Genomic DNA, 22,066 nt, shown 5'->3' on the forward strand with positions numbered 1-22,066 from the left:
AAAGTTCTGTGCTATACTTAAATAAAATTATTAAAAATAAAGAAAATAATTTAAGACATTTTTAATATTCGATTTCTATCAAGTGTGAAAGGGTTTCATAAGTTGTGTAGATATCATCACAGCTCCCTAAAGACCGGTATATATACTGTTAAATTACTTCCGCTCTCCACTTTCTGCCGTATTCTTCTAACTACAAAAACGCAGAATTGAAAATAATATTAATAATATTTCATTTCACCGACAATCGATCCCACAACCGTCCTATTTACGGTCCCATGCTTATTCCCCTGCGCACGACGGTCTCAGTTTATATGCTTTTGACTAAAAAACTAAGTATGAGGTAAGAAAACATATATTTTTTAAAATATTATCTTTTCTTTATTTTGTAATTATAATATAACAATAAATATTAAAATAAAAACTAATTAACAATACTATGTTTATATACTTAGGAAATAAAAATAAGAAAAAACTTTTTTAATTTTTGTCGAAATAAACAATAAATTAAAAACTCAAAAAAGTTAAACATCTCTATTTTTGTTAATAAAACCATATTTTATTATTAAGGTTCATTCAAAATATAGGTTGCAGTGGGTTCGATTAAAATATTAGTCTTTTGTCTTCCAGGTCTTTGGGCAGGAATAGATATATTATGTTGTTTTTCTAGGTGTCTCTTCCAATGGCATCGACGTGAGAAACTCGAATGGCATATGTTACAGGAAAAACTGAAAAAAAATACGCTTTCAAAAAAAATTAAGTAATCAAAATAATTTTTTTAATCAGTCTTAAGAATAGGTTCTATTTTAGAATGTTTACATTTCTAAACATTTTTCCTTTTTGAATTTTAATACATTAGAACTTGAACGACTACTAATTTGATACTATGAAAATCTTTAAACCAATTTATTCTTATTTAATTTTGCACATTCATATCCGAAGTTTCTACTGCTCGTTTAATTTTAGCTTCACGCTGAATCCCGCACACAGCAGGCTTGACAGCAGGCAGGAATGAACCAAGTGTTAAGAAACACCGTTCCCCATTTTCCGTCGAATTCTGACGACATTTTAGATTTTTTTAAAACATCAATAAAGCCCGAATGTACCTACACTAACCGTTTAACACTATTATGTGAATCGACGTGTCTATTCAATTTGGTCCTATCGTAGAACGTCAAGTTACACAGGGCGCAGTTGAAACGTTTCAAACGCTGGTGCTGACGGCGCTCGTGGTCGTGCAGGTTCGATATCGTCGTGAATGATGATTGACATTTCGTGCATTTATATTTTTTTATACCTGGACAATAAAATATTATTCATGTGTAAGATATAATACTGTAAAGTTTCATCTTAATTCGTTTAGTTGTTTTTGCGTGAACGTGGAACAAACATCCATCCTTACAAACTTTCACATTTATAACATTAGTGGACTGTAGATGTATCCTACATTGTGTGCACATAGCAACTGTGTCTTGTAAGCTTGATGGTTGTGGGTTCAATCCTCGCTTCTGTCTCGCTCTATCAACCCCTTTGGTACTAACTGAACAAAATATATAACAAAGAAAAGCACTCTCCGACTGAAAGTGCTAATACTGAATAAAAACTGGTAAAAAATTACTTGAGAATCTCAGAAAAGAATTTAGAATATTAAATAAATATGGATGTGTACAAAATGACAATACCTAAACCTATTATTATTTACTATTGATTATTAGTATAAATAAATACTAAAGAATCTTAAATTGAACGCATTGTGCCCAAAGGCAAGGGTGTGACTGTAAACGCGACGTTTGCGGGTTCGAATTCCACTCGGGGGACAAACATTTTTTATATTTTCTTTTCCTCTGCCTAGTAACAACGTAAAGCGCAACGTTCAATGCCGCCACTCAAAAAAAAACATCATCATCTTAGAAATGGAACCTGCACTAACCCAAGTGTACCCTGAGGTGTTTCTCCAAATCGCTCTTAGTTGTACTGTTGTAGTCACAATGTGCGCAGGAGTACTGGGGCGGCATGTGGGATTTGACATGTGTATAATGGGAGCCGCGGTACATAAATGTTTTACCGCATATCTGAAAAAAAAATAAAACTGATTGTTTTCAAATTAATCTATTTTTTTTTAGCTTCACGCTTTATCCCGTACATAGCACAAGGATTAAGATGTAATGGTTATGGGTTAGATTCCCATTAGGAGGATTTTATTTAAATACTATTTAAAAAATAATCATAAATATGTAAATATATATAATATTGGCTACCCAAACATGGCTTGGGTGTAATATAAAAATAAGTTTATGCCCTTGCTTAAACTTATTTTTATATTACAGCCAAACTATTAAATATATTTTAATTTTTTTTTTAGATAAATTGTAGCCTATGTGTTATTTTGATATATATTATCTAAATTACTGTAAAATGTCATCTGAATCTGTTTAGTAGTTTTAGTGTGAAAGTAGAACAAACATCCATCCTCACAATCTTTGATATTTATAATATTAATAAGGTATATTTAACTATTTGCCATACTTCACATATCCAACTTATATTCTCAGCATGAAACAATTTTCTATGTTCATCAGACTCTTGTTTAGATGAGAATTTTAGTCTGCAGGTGTTGCAGGTTAACCTTGTAAATTTATATTTTCGTATTCGCGGTGGATTTTTCTTTTTGTATGGTCCACGTTTTTTCCTTTTAGTTATTTCTTGTTGTTGTCTGTAATATTAATAATAATATTGATATTTTTTTAAAAGCTTTAAATTGGTTTCCTTGTATAGGTTAGACAAATGGAACTTACTATTAAGTTCCTCATGCAGTTCCCTATTTTCAAGACATTGTGTGTTGAGTGGTGGAACTCAATACCCATATTTATGTTGTTACCAAAGAGAAGAAATTTTGATAATTCATTTCTCCCGAGTGGCAATCGAACCCACATATGTCTTATTTGCAATGTCAAATCTTTACATAATTACATAGTATAAAATAAAGTTCCCCTACCCTTACCTTACCAATATCTCTTTCGAACAATGCATCAAATTTAAAATTGGTTGACACTAATATACAGAATAATTTCAAAGAAGGCTTCACAGATATATAATAAAATATAATAAACTTTCCCTTTTTACAGTTACATGCTGTATCCCAAATATAGCAGAGAAGAGTGTCAAGACACTGTTCAGTGCTTGAACAGTGAAAAAATGTTTATATATTTAATATTTCATTCCCCCAAACAGAAATCAAACCCACAATCATCATCTTCACAGTCAACCTAAGGAAGGATGTAATGTTCACATTTTCAAGCTTACCCCTTATTTACTTTAACTTTTCTTGACTTTAAATTAGTTTTTTGTTGCAGATTTTCTTTTAAAATCTTGTCATCATCACATTTGACATTCAAATTGTAATCATCATAATCATAATGTGTATCATCATCATAAAATTCAGTTTTAATAGTTTTTAATAGATTTTGGAGGGTTTCTTCGGTTGTTAGACATAATATTTTAAAATTGTGTGCGGCAGATAAATTGTCTGTGCATGTTTTACATATTTGTGTTGGCAGACCATCTGTGGGTTGGAGCTGAAAATTTAAATATATATATAATAAATAAATTTGTATTGTTAAAACTATATTTTTATTTGTTTCATTTTTTTTATTTATTTTTATTATAATTAAATATTTTTTCTGGCTTTGCATTTTATTCTGCACATATAGCAGGGGAGGAGGGCCAATACTGTTAAGATATTCCAATAGTCTTAACACTGTATGTTAAGTGGCAATTCAATAAGGCGAGGAAATTAACTTAATTAGATACGAACTAACAACTTTTGTTTTTTGTTATAATTAACAAAATACCCTAGATATAGTAAATAAGCACACCTATAGATTATCTAAGAACAAATGAAATTGAACTAAGTATATTTTGATTTTTATGTATAAGAGATTTACCAAGATTCCTGTACAAAATTCGATATTATCTACTAAATTACTATTAGTTTCGGTAAATATTTGATCCATGTCAATATTAGTTGTTAAACAAACTCTACACAACGATTTCATATTAAAAGTAAAGTCTATAACACTTGTTGATTCCATTTTGTATGTGACATTATAATGACTATACGTTTTTATTTATTTAAGAATAGTCTCAGTATGAGTGTATGGGTATTGTGTATAAGTAGGTTTATTAAGTATTATTTAAAATGTATATTTGAATTGAAATTAATCGAATTGCTAATAATATTTTGAAAAATCATCAAATTGAATATCAATATGCGAATGACGTATTGACCATTGACCTCAACGCTGTCATTTTGATTTTGACAATAGTATTTTTTTTGTTAGCCGTAGAGTATAAACAAAATAAATTGAACTTATATTATTATGAATAAGTATTAAAATTATGAAAAAACAAAGTTTAAAATAAAACAATGGTTTTACTATTATATTTTTATCCAGAAAATTCTATATAAATATATAACTAATCTGGACTTAATTTATTCTGTAACAGAATAGAGTATAATGGCGCTGACCGACTTGACAACTGACACGCTTATAAATAAAATAAGGGCTGTTTATAAACTAACAAATAAAATTATGAAAATTGTGACGTTTATATTTTATAACTTATAAGAAAACGCATTTTAAATTAATATATTATAACAAATTCTGTTAATGTTATAAAGAAGTTACAGTCTTAATTTAACTTATTAATTTTATTAAGCATGACAAATGAAAAAAAAAAATAATTAAAAAAAAACAGTTTTGAGCTATATTCATGGTTCCTTTCGGAACTATTCATAAATACACCATGTGTATACTGATAGCTACTTCAGTAATAATAATTAATAAAGGATCGCAGAAAGATGCACAAAACATTTTGCATTATAATTATAGTTATATTATTAAATTTATAAAAGTAATTAGTTCTGTAATTTCCACCTAATTTTTTAAACATGTTTGGTGAGCGGCCTAACTCAAATTCAATCTTTGAATACCAGAGCAGGAAAATGAAAACCATTTTGACGACGTAACAAACTTACAATTATTTCAATGTTTTAGTAAATTTGTATAGTATAGTAGTAGTATACAAATATTGTCCATTATGTATTATTTTTTTACTTACCTTTATTTATAATTTGTATTTTTTTATGATATCTTTCTTAATATTAAGAAATTTAACATGAAAATTATTAAATCCAAAATCCGTCTAAAGATTTTATAGCTTCACGCTGCATGTCCCCTCTGGCATAGAAAACATGGGAATCTAGTGTTAAGACACTATGTTTTCATTAAGACACTATCGTTTCCCGCTGAATTCTGCTCGCATTGGGCTTTAACTCATTAACAGAGCGAGGAAATAAAAATATTTCATCGAACCTAAAACCGTCGCGTTTACAGTCACATCTCTATACCTATAGTTTGTAGCGAGCCTAAACCACAAATGTCAAACTAAAATCGCATACATCTCCGTAGTCGTACGCTAAAAACCGCCGGATATACATTATTTGTGTTATATGCAACAGAAATTCTTACAAAAAACTACTTAAAAGTCATCCAGGGACCTATAACTGTAAGTACTTTTGTAATATTCATTTTAGGTTATGTATTGATAACTTTATCACTTTTATCTGTATTGGACTGTTATATTAACATTTATTGTTATTATCTTACATTTGAAATTGTATGTTTAATATACCGTTAATTTGTCGGTCGTTGCACGCGATGTTAGTTAGTTGGTGTAATATTGATTCTATTTCTTGTTAGAATTTCGTGTCGCTATGCCTCTTTCTGTATAGAATTTTTGATTTTAAAAATGTAATGTAAATAATAAATTAATGATTTTATTAATAACACTACTATATATACTTTTGTTATACAAGAGGAAAAATAACATTTTTAAGGACAATATTTTAAATAAATTAATATTTATATTATAAATTTAATGAGACATTCCATATTATAAATATAAATAGAAATTTTAAAGTAATTTATTATTACTTGGATCTTATATACTTTGAGGTCATTGAAGAATAATCGGAAATTTTGGACGAAAGCAGAAAACCGAGCGTCTTGTCACTAGGTTGTTTCTGTCTTTCTTGCTTTATGTGGTAGGAGACATTAAATTTGAATTAATTATACTTTTAGTAAATTGAATCTAGAGACAGAGATGAAGCTCTAGATTCTTTTACATAAATAAATAAATAAATAATATATTCATACTTTAAATAACTACTTCTGACCATACTAAGGAAATAATTCAATAAATCTAAGGAAAACAACAAATATGGGTATTTTGAAACATAACACTTACATATTCTTATACAATGAGGAAAATTATTTGCTCATACTTTAATACAATCTATGTTTTAGTGTCCATTATGGGTCAGTGGGCAGTGTTTATCTATAAATACGATGTTTGTGGGATTGTAGTTTTCATTTGGGGCAATGTCTCTTGACATTGTTACTATTCAAGTGAACAATGCTCAAATACCTTAAAAAGCCTGATTTCAGTTGTACTGTAAATGATTTAATAATGTTTTCTCATCATTCTATTGTACCGCAGTTGGATATCCGATGGAATGAAATGATTGAGTGAATGAAGTATTTAATATTTTCATTTCCTCACTTTGGTGATGTGGTACTGTGTGTATCAACACTCAAGACTACCTCAAGAATTCAAGAGGGGAACACTAGTGTCTTATCACTAGGTACCTAGGATCCCACTGCCTACCTGGTTATGTGCCGGATACAATGTAAAGCTGAACAATTATTAATTAATTAACAAATAAAAATAAATACAGTATGCCATTATAGCGCAGTAGGAAAATATTTGATTGTGTCTTGGATTTCCACTCTGATAATACAAACTTACTAGGTGTGATGTGGAGCACCACCGCTCAATATGTAAGGTCTTTAAAATATGCAAATAGTGGAGAATGGAGTGTCTCAACACTATATGTTAGATATGACTTATGAGTTGCGGCGTTGAGTTCCGCCATGCTTCGAAAATTCGGCGGAAAGTGTTAAGTATATTAATTTAATTATTGTCTTAGAGTTAAATTCTATCTCAAGCGATGTTTTTTTAGCGTCCTTAACTTAAGTTTTTAGCTGTATAACGCAAGACACTCCATTCCCATTAACAGACTTCCGTTTCCCACTTTCTGCCGAATTCTAGAGGCATTGCGTTTTGAGTGGCGGAACTCATCGCAGTGTTTTGACCTCGTTACCAGAGCGAGGAAATGAAGTTATTTAATTTCCTCGAGTGAGGTCGAACCCCTTACCTGTCGCCTTTACAATCGCACGCTTGCGCCACTACGACTTGCCTCACATTTAGTTTTTCTTTTATTCAAATCAATTAAAAAATAAAAAATGTTATGTCAATCTAAAGAATTTTGTTAAACTTTAATTTCTGATGTATGGAATTGCCTCTAAAATGATGAATAACAAAAAAGACGTAATCTGCCAATATGCGAATCTCATTTGCCCTTGGTCAGTTGTTTTTAATGTTAATTAAAAATAATAATTATACGTTTTCAAAGCGAAGTTTTTTACGAAAATAAATAGATTTTACAATTTCCTGGGTTTTTTTAAAATGATGAGATTGTTTTTTTTTATTTTCTCACTTATGTTAGTGTTTTTTTTTAACTATTATCTTAGATAGTAGAATCATGTATTTTTTAGCATGTAACAGGGAGCAGGGTAGGCAAAGTTTATCCTAGTGTTAAAACACTATTTCCTTATCAATTTGATGGTTTATAATTGTTTTTTATCTTTACAGTATATGCCGCACCTGATGGGGTAGGCAAAGGAACCTAGGAAGCTATTGTTGAGACAATCTGTTTCCAATACTTTCATTCCCTACTTTTCGCCGAATTCTGGCGGCATTGCGTATTGATCTTTGTTCTTTGTCTTGTTACTCGAATGAGAAAATGAAAATAATTCATTCCCCGGCTGGGAATCGAACCCATAACCATTGCCTCTACTACAAGATGCTGGTCCGCTATATCACAATTATTTATTATAATGTTAAATAACTAATTATTTAAGTTTTAATCGCACAGCTGTAGTCAAGGTCAATAATAATACTTAAGAAAAATGTAAGATATAATTAAAATTAATTTACTTATTATGTTAATTTATCCACACTTCTATATCTAGTAATATTATAAATCTGAAGAGTTCATTTGGTTGAGCACGATAATCTCAGGAACTACTGATTGCAATTATTAATTTCTTTTAGTGTTTGATAGTTTAATTGTCAGGGAACGGTAAATTCGACGGGTGGGATCAATTCCTCATCTAGAATTCTGCGAAAAATGGGAAACGGTAGTGTCTTAACACTAGGTTCCCAGGTTCACTCAGCCTACCCTTAACTTTTTGACCACGGTTACGTTCAGACGCTGTTCCATAGCACCACAAGGGTGTCGAGTGTAGAAATGTGCATAGATCTATATATCTATGTCGAAGGTCGCGGGTTCGTGTGTCTTCCGCGATATCAGAGGACGGTGTGTCATTGAAGCGACATTGGAAAGGTCGCGCCTATCTAAGGTCGGAAGGCCATAAGAAAACAAATTTATATGTATATATACGTCATTTAGCAAAATACGAACTATTCCATCATTTATTATAAAATTCGAGGGGTAAAGCGGAGAACGGAGTGTTTTAACACTCAATCATCTCTGCCTACCGTCAAAAAAATATATTTCGACACCTCAAAAAAATAAAATATAGGCAAAAAGAATCTAGTGTTAAGACATTCCGTTCTCCACCTTATGCCCAATTTCCAAGTCATTGCGTGTTGAGTGGCAAAACTCAACGCCGCGCTTTACATAGTTACTCACACGGGAATTGAACCGATAACCGTCGCACACACGCTAGTGCCACTGCGGCACGACAGCCTTACAAAAAGTTTTATAATATTACAACTATACATATAAATCCTTATTTAAATCTTTATAATATTATAAGCTTTTAATATTATAAATGCTTTAATATTATAAACTAAGGCTTTTTTATGGTTTTTAACGTAATTCTATGTTTAATGCGAGGCCGGTCGTTGCGCAGGGGCACAAGCGTGCGACTGTAAACGTGACAGGTTGTGGGTTTGATTCCCAGTGGAGGAAATTAAATATTCAATATTTGCATTTCCTCGTTTTGGTAACGAAAAGCGTGGCGTTGAGATCTGCCACACAACTCGGTACGCCTCCAGAATTCGGAGGAAAGTCTTAATGGGCACGGTTTGTCTCAACAGTGATCCCTCGATGATGATCCCTCTGCCTACCGTGCTATATGCGGGATACTGCGTGAATTAATAAATTAAACTCGTTACATTTAAAAAAAAACCATCTTAGACATGCAGGCGTGTTCTACAGATGGTAGTGATGTCCCATTCATTCACCGAAGATCCTGTGACATCTTTAGTAGGTACTAGTTGACAAACTTATATTTACCTTTGTGTGCACTCATTTTGTATAAAATGAACTGCAAAATATAATTTGACGATAAATAATTAACTGATAAGATCACTCGATTCCTTTGATTACTTTGATAGAGGTGTTTTGATTTTTTGCTTGATACCTCCACGCTTTATAGAGGAATTGACAGACTGACTGATAACAAAGGGTAATAACCATAGATATTTACTTTTACTAGGTATACCTACAGTATTACTATTTAATTTTATTTTGTTTTATACCATAAAAATACCTAAAGTCATAATGCTATTATCTAATCTTTAACATTAAAAATGTTATTAAATAACTTTAATTAGTTTTTTAATCCTATACGTGAATCGTAATTGTTATGGTCCTAAGAATATAAACAAGTAATCAAGTAACTTAACAAACTTTTTTTGTATTAAAATATTAATACAAAAAAAGGTCTTTTTATAAAAGAGAGTCCGTCGTGGCGCAGTGGTACAAGGGTGTGACTGGGTGTGACTGTAATGCGACGGTTAGGGGTTCGATCCCCACTCGGGGAAGTGAAATATTTATTTACGTTTATATTTAAACTCCTATGAAAATGGGGAAAAACGGAATTATCCATTTTATGTCTTAAAATCCACTCAAATGCGGTTGTAAGCGATATACGAGTATAGTAGGATTGTATAAACCTCTAAACCTCTAAAAATCAACCTTATCCTTATTTATGATAAATAATAATCACCATAACAATATCTAAGAGAATGTAGGCACTGACACATTCTTTTCAAGTGACCTTACAAAACTGACACAGAACAAAGGCCAAGTGGCTGACTGACCTCTTTGCAAAGTCTCATATCGACCCTCTCAACCCCGACGGTGTTATGTAAGCAACCTTCATATATATTTTAGTAGAGTTGGTCTCTTGTATTTATTTAAATTGTTTTGGGAATGTTGTTGTGGGAATGAAATATTTAATACTTTCATTTCCTCGCTCTGGTACAAGGCAAAGCGCGGCGTTAAGTTCCGCCACTCAACATTCAATGTAAAACTAAAAAAAATCTATACAAATTTATCCTTATCAGAGTAATGTTAAATCTCATATCATGTTATTATATACATATGTTGAATCACTCTTAATCTAGGATTTGTTATTTAAAAGCATTGCCAATATAAAAACTGATTGATTAAAAAATACCTACCAAGTGCTTAGGGCTCCGTACAAAATGCATATTAGTAAATAAATAATAATTACATTTAGTTAACTTACATCGTTGACTTGTTGGGTGACTGTAAATCGATTGGTTGTGGGTTCGATCCCCACTCGAGGAAATGAAATAATTAATATTTTCATTTTCGTCGCTCTGGTGTCGAGGCGAATGAGGAATTCGGGGAGCAGAGTTTGTTAACACTAGGCTCCCTCTTCCTATCCTGCGACATGCTGTACACAGCGTGAAGCTGAAAAAAAAATGTATTTCTATATTAGATATTAATTTTTGTTTATTTAGGTTAATTGTCACATATTTTTACTAGATTTTCAGATATACGGCTTATTTTAAAAATTGAGACATCATATTCTTATCTTGAGATACTCCTAAATGTTGAGATAACACTTAACCATATTATAAAAGAATATTATATAGATGTGAGTGTTTTTTGTATATTTTACACAAGATTTCCCAATTTTTCTCAAATTTACTATAAGATCTTAAATTAGATTTTCTTGTAATAGATTTTTTTAAGTTATAAAAAAAGCAGGAATGGAGATTTTAACACTAGGTTACAAAAATATTGATAGTTTCTAGTTGGAATACTATTCGAGGGTTTTACATATTTACGTCTTAGATATTTATATTTTAATGGGTATGTCTATGTAGTGTTAAGTGCACTTTAAATGTACATATAGTGATAACATAAATGGAAAAATCACAATTAAACACGATATCCATACCTATATTATAAATTCGAAAGTAACTCTGTCTGTCTGTCTGTCTGTCTTTTACGCAATCAGCGCCAAACCGCTAATTTAATTGTGATAAAATACCCATATAGAGATACATGAGGGTCTCGAGATGAACATAGAGATATTTTTTTTCTCATATTTGTAATATTTTCTATATATATCAATATATTAAAATACTTATTAATTTGACATGAAATTTATTCCGCCATGTTTATAACAACCGTCGTTGCTAAGCAACGATTTGCAAAATTTGTTGTTAGAAAACGTCACCCAAAATGAGCTTGCTTAACGCATCTCTCTATTGAAAACTGAAAATAATTTCATAAATATATTTAATAAATATTCGTATTGTTCAAGCGGGCGTAGCCGCGTTCGGGTCCACTAGTAGTTTATATGAATAGAAAATGGTAAAAAAGTATAAATTAAAACGATAAATGCGTATTGTTTGAAAACGTCACTTTTTTTACTCATACGTTTTATATAATTGCATCAGCCTTAGATGATAAAATAGTAGGAAATATTGTCAAATATTTTTGTACTTTTCATTCATTCTTTTAAATAAGTGAAATTTCATTCGCCTGCTAATCTAGTGCTAAGATACTCCGTTCCACACTTCAGCACTTCAGCTATTCCCTTATTCGTCAGCCTATATTTTTAATATGTATTAATATTTAGTCTTATTTGTATGAAAATTTCTATTTGAGAATTTAAAGTCGCGTCCCTTATGCGTCGCTTTTCACCTTGCCGTAACGTCCATACGACTGTCTAGTTTATACATATAGAATCTAGATGATGTTTAATCTTGTAATTTTTCTTTCATCATTTTCCATTATTTTCCTAAAACAGTCTTATATATTTAAGAACAAAAACATCCCCCCATTTTATAAAGTGTGGCGTTAAATTCCGCCATTTAACAAGTAAGGTCTCGAATTCGGTGGGAAAAAGTAGAGCGTCTTTACTCTTGACATTCAGGTTCTCTGTGTCTATGTCTATTATTATGTAGAACTTGGGCTGTATCAAGTAGACGGGTTTTCAAATCTAAACATAATAAAATTGTAACTTAACTGCCGTCTGTACATGGTAGATACAAACAATATTAGATTTTCTCATGAAAAACTAATATTGTTGGCAAGTATGTACCCAATTTCCTTCCACCCGCCACCGAACTGAATGGTCTACCCACGGCAGTGTTTCCAGGTCGGTACGATATGGGTACCTTCAAAAAGCGCGTCTATCTCCACCTCAAAGGCCGGCAACGCACCTGTAGCTCCTCTGGTGTTGCACGGGGTCGTGGGCGGCGGTAATCACCATCAGGTGACCCGAACGCTCGTTTGCCTTGTCCTTTTTCCAAAAAAAAAAAAATGTTAAAATATTTGTCTGTGCGTTTATGCATGCTAATCTTAGAAACGTTTAAATCCATTTTATTTAAATCAGTTTAAACATAAAAAAATATGTCAATATAGAGTGCTACAAAATAACCATTTTATTAAATTGGGTGAAACTTTAGTTTCCAATGTTCCATACATTGCCTTTAAAATAATAATGATATTATAGCATGATAGTAATTCCGATTAGCAAATAAATATATATATAATTTAAGTGGGCGAAGCCGCAAGCGGGGTGCTAGTGTTACATAAATGTATGCTTTTTGTGGAATTTCAATAAAAATAAATTATATATATGTATGTACATATATTTTGTAAGTGATTCATACACCTTTAAAATATCTTTTACTTTATCTACAAGTGTTTCAAATTTTTTTATCAGCGACATATTATTGTGATATTGATCTACTGTCTACACGTTACGACTGTTATTTTTCTGTATTTTTTCATTTTTATTGCGCAATACAAAAATGATGGATATTATAAATAGGTACAAAAATATCTCGGTTGAATGAAATCTTCTTCTATATATATATAATTGAAAGGTCACTCACTCATCACGAAATCTCAGAAACTACATGTGCTAGGAATCTCAAATTTTGCATAGGAGTTACTTATAGGACGTAGGTGCTCGCTAAGACGGGAATTTGCAATATTCGACTCCTAAAGGGTTGTTTTTGGGGTCGAAAGTTTGTATGAAACTTCGTTACTACAAATGCTAGGAGTCTCAAATTTTGCATAGACGTCACTAGGACGTAGTCATGGAGACAGAAATTAATAATAACATAGTTCACGCGGGTGACACCGCGAGCGGGCCGCTAGTATTTAATATTTTCATTTCCTCACTCTGGTAACGAAGCAAAGCGCGGCTTGAGTTCCGGCACTTAATGCCTAAAAAAATCGGCGGGAAGTGGAAACGGTAGTGTCTTAAAGGGGATCGAAGTGTTTTTAAACTAGGTTCCCAGGTTCCAGTGTGAAGTTAAAAAAAAAAAACTATGAGGTCATCAGGGCACAGTGGAACAGTGAGTGACTATAAACGCAACCTGAAAGAGTCACTCATTTAAGGATAAACAAGGAAAATATTAAATAATTCATTCCCCCGAGTGGGAATCGATTCCACAACCGTTGCGCTTATAATCTGGTACACGCTTGTGCCCCTGCCCTACGCTATCCCACATATTATAGGCAGTGGTAACCTAGTGTTAAGACACTCCGTTCTCTTCACTTTCCGGCGAATATTTCAGATATTTCGTATTGAGTGGCGAAACTCGACTCGACCCGCGGTTTGCCTCGAGTGGCCTATAATTCTACTTCCTGTAAATATATTAATTAGTATAAAATTAAGAGTATTTTACTTTATTTAATATAAATTTAGTTGTATTTATAATATAAAGTTTATAGTAGTTTATGAGTTGTATTGTGTATTTGAAAAATATTATATTTTAAACAACAATATTCCCATATTATTGTATTTAAAGTGTGAGATAATATAATTGAAATTGTAGTGATAAAGAAATTAATATATTTATTTTTTTCAAAACTTAATGTTACGTAAAGGCATTCATACAATATGAAAAATAAAAAATATAAAAAAAAAATCTTATAAAATTCAGAATTCAACTAAAATACAAAAAAAACCGGCCAAGTGCGAGTTGGACTCGTTCACGTACCTACTGTTCCGTGCTATTATCTATAAAAAAGTTAAAAAAAATCTCGATTAGTTCCCAGGTTAACTTTGCTTACCCTTCTACGTGCGTTGAATCGACGAATAATTAATACATGATAATAAATCTACTGATATTAGTTTATACTTAGATATTATCGTGCCTATAGGCGTGGAAAGCTCGCTCCCGTCCCAGAATAATGTAAAAAAATTAAAGACCCTTAACCAAAAAAATAGATCAACAAAATCAATCAAAAAAAGCCCCTGAACTGAAGCTCTCTGAAAAATACCAGTAGCAACGCTCATTATCTAAATGCTACTTGGTGTAACTATTGGCCGACATCAACTTGCCTTTGCCTCGATTTTAAAATCATTACTTAAATTCATCTTTATGACCTTTGTCTGCTTTGACTGACACGCCAATTGTTTATTAAAAAAACAACAAGGTTTTTAATTATTTTTTAATTACTCTATAAGTTTTGTTTTTTTTAATTGTTGTTATTGTAATTCTAATATTAATGACAAAATTAAATAAAAAAACCTTAGTTATTATATACAATTTTTACATACAATTTTTTTTATATTGTATCACACTTCTTTATCTGGCAACACCAGCTATCAGACGATTGACGAATTCATTGACGATTCAGTCGCAATCCAGCTGCCGTGGAAAGCGCGCGTTATTCCGTCACCGCGAGTGATAAAACGTGCAACGGATTTTTAATAGATAACCAGTTCAAAGCCAATATTGGCAACTGTGAGTTATTTTTCAATATATTTATGTTAGAAATAAAAAATATATATACGATTTGTTTCTTTCTTTCCATAGGATTTAGAATTTGAATTTATTATGTATTAATTATATATGTATGTATGTACAATTCATACAAATAAAATTCCTTTTACACTTTTACGTAAGTGTAGTGACGATGACATAGGCATGTTTAATACATCAAATGTAAATATAAATTTGAATAATGCTGATCGCGATTTACTTTGGTTGGACTTAACTGGTTCTTGAATCGCTTTCTAGCGCTTATATATATATTTTTGTTTATTTTAATTGTCTTTAAGGCTTTTTTTTCTATATTATTGAGCTGTAAAGCGCTGTTTATGTACTTTTTTAATTTTATATAGGTATATATTCGCTTGTTATAATTAAGATTTAAGTATTAAGAGTAAGTAAATATTGAGGCCAGTTGTGGCGCAAGTATACAAACGTGCGTTTGTAAACGCAACTGGTTTTGGGTTCGATTCCCACTCGCTCTGGTAACGAGGTACAGCGCGGTGTTGAGATCCGTCATTCAATACGCAATGCGTCCAGAGTTCGGCGAAAAGTAGGGAACGAAAGTGTTGAGAACGCAGTATCTCAACACTAGGTTGCCATGTTGCTTTGCCACCCTGATGTAAGCGGGATACAACGTGAAGCGAAAAGATAAAAAAGAAAGAAAGCGGGCATATTTGCGATTTTTTTTATATAACCGGTTTTTAAATACGCAAATATCGGCGTCCACACGTCAAAGTTCGATTTGCATAGGGAAATGAACGCGAGGTAATTTTTTAAATTAACTATTGTTAATGTTAACTAAGTATTTTTTCCTTATTATCGATATTAATCGATTAAATAAACGTTCTTTTTTATTGTAATATACATATAAGTTAGCGTAGTGTAGTAAATATTATGTTTTTTAGTTTCACATATCTATATACGGATTAGATAAAAATAACTTAATGTTAAGTGCGTTTTCAGCTTGTATTTGGTCGTCTATCCGTACTAATATATAAAGTTTGTTTGGCTAACCGCGCAAAATCTCAAGAACTACTGGTTCGAATTGTATAAATATTTTTAGGTGACTTTTCAATTTTATATTATGAAAGTAATAATCGAAATAATGATTGAAATTATTTATTTCAAGAAAAAAGAATAAGAGATATTTTAATAATTGTATGTAATGAAACTATTTTAATATTTATTTATTAATTAATTTAATTTATTTTAATAGTTTTTAGTAAAAAATATTAAATATCGGCAATTATATGTAACTTTGTGTGTCTCAGTTAAAAAAAAGCCATATTTTACGTGACCTTAGCCTTTAAGTACATTTCATTTTTAAAACGTTTATGAATACTCTTATTTGATAGTTAAGAATTAATTTTATCGTTTTTTCTTTAAGACAATTACATAATTATTTAAAAATAAATAAAAAATAACAATTAAGTACGTCATATTATGTAAAATAACAACAAAATTTTATAATAATAATATTTTTTTATACTCTTTTTATAATTGTATAGAAACAACATTTTTATTGTGATTTTTTTTTTCATCTGAAAAACACCCTGCGTTCCCATGAAAAAAAAACTTTCTTTTTTTTATTGATGAAACTTAACTTCCCTTTGCTGAATAGGCAAAGGGAACCCCGAAAAATGCTTTCCACAAGATTACGGGACACTGCGTCTTGAATGGTGGAATATCTATCTGTCTATCTATGTATAATATATAAATTTACTAACAAAACTCGCAACTTTCGTATTCTCTCGTTACGTATATCGTATGTAAGTAATTGCCCCCTTTGACGTAAGAGTCCACGGCCATTTGCAACTAGGTAATCACTGTGTTTTACTATGTTAATAAAATGTTTTACTTTGTTAATTAATATTTAATAATGTGGGATATCATTAAATAGTCGCGCCGCGCCGTCGTAGCGTCGGCCAGTGTGTAGTTGTAAACGTGACTCCAGAATTCTGAGTGAGTGAGTTCCCTTGCTTGCTCTGTTGTGTACGGGATATAGCGTGAAGCTGATTTGATTGAATCAACAAGTAAGGTTGAGGCCGGCGCGGCGTGGCGGAGGGCTATAAGCTTGCCTTGCTAGAATTATTAAAAATAAGTTGTTACCACTGCGCCAAGATGGCCTCATGTACTATTGTACAATGACCTTAGAAAATTATACATATGTAGTATGAATAATTAATATCACTTTCTGTAGTACTTAAGTACTTAATAGTTTTTGTAGAAATAATGAAACTAAATAAAACTATAGTAAAATAATACATTTAAGTTAATGATAAGGATGGTTGTGGGTTTGATCCCAAGAAATATATTTAGTTCTTCTTCACTAGGTCTGTCAAGTTTAAAAACGACGAACCATTTTTGATGAAATTTTGATATTGAAAAGCTTAAAAATTTTTAGATCGATATTTCCGTGATCTTTTGGTGAGAAAGGGTGTTTGTTCCACTCATACTTCTTCTTAATATATAGACTACAATTTATCAAAATATATTATATAATTTGTCTATAATAAGCAGACGAAGCCGCGTTTGGGTCGCTAGTCATTCGTATTATGCGTACATATAACCCTGAATGGTCAGTACAGATTGTCAGTAGGTCATTTGTCCAGAGAAAGGCCTGGAGGTCGACCGCCTTGACAACCGGAAACGAAACAACATAAACCTACTGATACATTGTTATAAACATATTTGCATTTGTCTAAATTGCTGAACTCGATTATATGGGGTTTCAAATCCCATTAAGGGCAAATAGATTAAGGAGACGAGGTCGTCCTGGCGTAACAGCACGCGACGGTTATAGGTGCGATTCTCACTCATGCACTTGCGTGCTAATCTCAGGAACTATTGGTTCAATTAAAAAAAAACTTCCCATGTTGGACGGTCCATCTATCGTTAGGCTAATCGTATCTACATATATAACCAACTGTACCTGCGGTCAGAGTCAGTTACCGACCGAGGTTTCGCTCAAAAATCATAGTTTCTGTTTCTTCCAAATATCGGCCGATCCTTAGGCCTTGCCGAGATTTAGTAATTAACGGGTGTTATTTAATGTTTTTCTGGTCTACGAGTAATAAAATTACTCTATCCCGATACGACGTGAACGTCAATAAATAATAAATGTGTAAATATCTCCCGCGCTTAGACAATTCCATCCATATTATTTATTTCAATTAAAAAATATAAAAAAAAATATATAAATATATTCAAAATACAAGCAAAAATAAATGACAGACTGACAGAGGTACGAAGATGCTTCATCTCTTACCTGGCGTTTGATTTCTAAGAAGAATTTAGCGAAGCATTTTCGATTCTTAGAAGGTCTTTTACTATATTTTTATTCTCACATATAAATTGTTAATTTCACGCTGTATCCACGTATAGCAGGGTAGAGTATCCAGAGGGGGGAACCTAGTGTTAAGACACTCCGTTCCCCACGCACCGCCCAATTTTCAAGATATTACGTGTTGAGTGGCGGAACTCTACTAAGTAGTATTTCAGTACCCCCAGTGGGAATTAAACCAAAAACCAGCGTATTCACAATCACTTCCCACGCTATCCCACTTCGATTTCACGAAGTTGTAGTTCACTTTAAATTGGATAAAAACTTGCACGAATATCTCATGAATATTTTCCTTGACTTATAAACCACTAACTAAAATGCCATAATTTTATATTTAAAAAAACTGCATCCGTTTTGCGGCCGTCGCGGCGCAGTAGTAGCATCTGACTGTAAATGCGACGGTCGTGAGTTCGATTCCTTCTCTAGGGGAACGAATTATTTTCATTTTCACGTTTGGGTTATTAGACAAAGCACATCGTTAATATTCACCACTGAACACACGATGTCCCGAATTGAGTAGCGCTTGGAGAACGGAGTCTCTTAACTCTAAAGCTCATCTGTTTACCCAGCAATGCGGGACATAGCCTGGAGTGCCCGGTGCCGTTTATGTAATCAGACCAGAGGAAAATATGGATGATTATTTTTTATAAAAACATTCTCCCCAACTGGAAATGAAGTCACGACCCTCGCACGCGGAGAGATAACCATCAACAAATATATATCATTAATTAATTTTATAATTACTAATTTACTATTTACTAATTAATATTTGCAAATATATTTTTACTGCGTGATGAAACGTCATAGTTTTCTAGGACTTTATTCACAACTTAACGCTGCATTGGCCGCGACTAGTAGAATATAAAATATAATAATTTCAGTTGTTCGATTTTAAAAGATATATATATCTTTAATAAATCGGTTTCGAGCTATATCGTTTTTTTTTTAAGTAATTTAGGAATTCGTCTAGCACTTTGCTCACCTTGTGACCTTTAAATGTTTATTTGTTCACGTGAAGTCCACGGCAACGATATAATATGTACCATTTATACACGCTCGTACGTGCTATCTACAGTTAATAATCTATAGTTAATAATGTTAATAATGCCAAATTAATTTGTATTTCTTTTAAATATAATAAATTGCTAATGTTATAAAGAAATAAAGTCTATATTCGGCGAAAAGTGTTTTAATGGGAGCGGAGTGTCTCTACACTAGGTTCCCGGGTTCATTTTCCCTGCTATGTGTAATACAGTTTAAGACAATTCCGTTCTTCTGTTTCCGCAGACTTCTCGAGATCCGTTGAGTGACGGAACTCAATGCCGCACTTGCCAAAGCGATGAAATGGAAATATTAAATATTTCATTCCCTCGAGTGGAAATCGAATCCACAATCGTCGCGTTTTTAGTCGCAAGCTTTAGCTACTGCGACACGACGGCCTTCATTGATAATTACATGAATAATGGTGATAGTAATCTATGTCTGCCTATTAATGATTAATCTATATTATACGTGGTGATTATGTTTACATTAGAATAAATAGACATTGAGGCCGTTTACCTGTAAAGGCGACGGTTGTCGCTTCGATTCCTATTCGAGGGAATGATTAAATATATTTAAATTATTTTCACATTATTTTACAAAAATCGGCTAATTAGATATTCTGTAGGCGCATATACTGACGATTCAATCGTTCATGCCACTCGGCTATGAAGATCACGGCCGCAGAAGGCCGACCGACACCATATCAACGGTTGTTGACCTAATTTTAACCTGTCGACCACATTGCGTGGACTGATAACGATTTTTTTTTAAAACTATACTAAATTACTCGGTGTTACTTGACTTTTTAGATGATTTTGGCTGTTTTTTTTCTGTATAAAAGAATATATATATTATATATATATATATATATATATATATAAGTAAATTTTTAAGAGTTTCGATGTAACCTGACAGCAGGCACAGTATGTATAATATTTTCTAAGTCGTTTGGACTGTAAACGCGAAGGTTGTGGGTTCGATTATCACTGAGGGGAATTAATTTGTCCCGTTTCCTCTCTATAAAGTACGACGTAGAGTTTCGCCACTGAACACACAATGTCTCGTAAACTTTGCGAAATGTAAATCGCGGAATATCTTAACACTAAATTTCCTATGCCTATAGTAACATAAAGTTTGGCGTTAATTTTCTTTTTAAAATAAAGGAGTGTCTGAACACTAGGTTTACAGGTTCCCTGTGGCTACATGCCATGTGCGAGGATACAGCGTGAGGCTACAAAAAAAAAGTAAAGAAAAAATACAGATTAGATACAGAAAGTTTATATGACCTACAGCAAACGGTATAGGTCATTTGAACACCCACCTTACATATAAATATGATTGGAATTTAACTTTGAATACTCAATTGATTATTTTTTATTTTGTATTCTTTTTTATTTTTACGCTGTATCACGCGCAAAAGCTCCCATCCAGCGAATAGTGAGAATAGTGTACAGACACTTCCGTTCCCCATTATCCATTCACTACCGAATTCTCGAGGTATTGTGTGTTGAGTGGCGGCACGCAACGCTGTTCTTTGCTTTGTTACGAAAGAGAAGAAATGAAAAAAAAAAATTTCATTCCCCCGAGTGGGAATTGAACCGACAACTAGGGTAAGCGCGGCGTTGAGCTCATTTTTCTATAAACTTTATATTTAATAGCATATGCAAACAAATTCATATTAGGTATATAATATTGTTGGAGATAAAAACTAAGTAGGTTATAATGACTATGGAACGATGGTTTTATAATGACAACAAAAAAGCGCATTGTCGTACCTAACATAGCTAACACGAAGAATGTTATGTAACCACGTGTTAAGGTAATTAACATAGACTATATAATATCCGAGATCTCCGCTATCCCGCTCCGCTATCCCGCTCCGCTATCCCGTCCGCTCTGACTACCCCGCTAGGGATACAGCGTGAAGGCAAGTTAAGTTTAAGTTATATAATATTCATTAAACTGGAACCACTGAAACTACTGGACTTACAATTTAGGTAGGTCAGGCAGCGTAGAGGAGCACTATGAGTGGATTCTTGAAATTCCTCCTGGAAAAGGAAAAATAGAATTTTACATTTTAAAATTAAAAGCCAGTAAAGTTGCGGTCAACGACTAGTCTATACTAATTTTATAATATTGAAGAGTTTTTTTTTATTTAGGCTTTAAGCTTTCGTGTTAATCTTTTTGATGTACCTCGGGCCCTTAGAATGTATCATTCTCTTGGTTTAAGTAGTATGTATAAGCTAGTATAACATAGGGAAGGGAACCTTCGTTCCCGTTGATATAGTTCCGTTCCCCACTTTCCGTCAAATTCTCGAGGAAGTGCGTGTTGAGTTATGAGACTTAACTACGCGCCTTCACCAGACCTAGAAATTGAAAATATGAACTATTTCATTCATCTGAGTGAGAATCGAACCTACAACCGTCGCGATTATAGTCGCACACTTGTGTCTCTGCGCCATGACG

At 32.3% G+C, this 22,066-nt stretch overlaps 2 protein-coding genes across 4 annotated transcripts in view; one reads left to right on the forward strand and one right to left on the reverse strand.

Moving 5' to 3' along the window:
* Positions 1 to 372: 372 nt before the first annotated feature.
* Positions 373 to 4,237, reverse strand: LOC146530390 (uncharacterized). Of its 2 annotated transcripts, none has more exons than XM_085200624.1 (6): positions 3,942 to 4,237; positions 3,301 to 3,572; positions 2,524 to 2,710; positions 1,928 to 2,069; positions 1,114 to 1,294; positions 373 to 725 (listed from the first exon to the last, which is right to left on the reverse strand). In XM_085200624.1, the coding sequence occupies exons 1-6, from the start codon at positions 4,086 to 4,088 to the stop codon at positions 563 to 565; spliced, it is 1,092 nt and encodes a 363-aa protein (XP_085056750.1). In that variant the 5' UTR covers positions 4,089 to 4,237; the 3' UTR covers positions 373 to 562. The 2 variants fall into 2 exon arrangements, with proteins under 2 accessions (XP_085056750.1, XP_085056749.1); XM_085200623.1 differs by having other exon boundaries at positions 1,108 to 1,294.
* Positions 4,238 to 5,415: 1,178 nt separating this feature from the next.
* Positions 5,416 to 22,066, forward strand: part of ATPCL (ATP-citrate synthase) — a 36,691-nt gene continuing 20,040 nt past the window's right edge. Inside the window, exon 1 of one of the 2 annotated variants that reach the window (XM_085200951.1) lies at positions 5,416 to 5,565. The gene's annotated coding sequence lies outside the window, so the exon portion shown is untranslated. Of the gene's footprint in view, positions 5,566 to 15,036; positions 15,184 to 22,066 lie in introns of those variants that run through there. The other variant, XM_085200950.1, reaches the window with a different exon arrangement.

This window comes from Heliconius melpomene, chromosome 17 (assembly GCF_056956725.1).
Source record: "Heliconius melpomene rosina isolate 202511_hmr_F chromosome 17, ASM5695672v1, whole genome shotgun sequence".
Lineage (NCBI taxonomy): Eukaryota > Metazoa > Arthropoda > Insecta > Lepidoptera > Nymphalidae > Heliconius > Heliconius melpomene.

What these genes read in the sequence shown, in the direction of transcription:
- LOC146530390 (XM_085200623.1), bottom strand. Translation starts at nt 4,088, where the DNA reads ATGGAATCAACAAGTGTTATAGACTTTACTTTTAATATGAAATCGTTG. An exon ending in AAAGTTAAAGTAAATAAGGG is followed by an intron (nt 2,711 to 3,300) that starts GTAAGCTTGAAA and finishes TTAATATTACAG; the next exon opens with ACAACAACAAGAAATAACTA. An exon ending in AATAGTGTTAAACGGTTAGT is followed by an intron (nt 726 to 1,107) that starts GTAGGTACATTC and finishes ATTTTTTTTCAG; the next exon opens with TTTTTCCTGTAACATATGCC.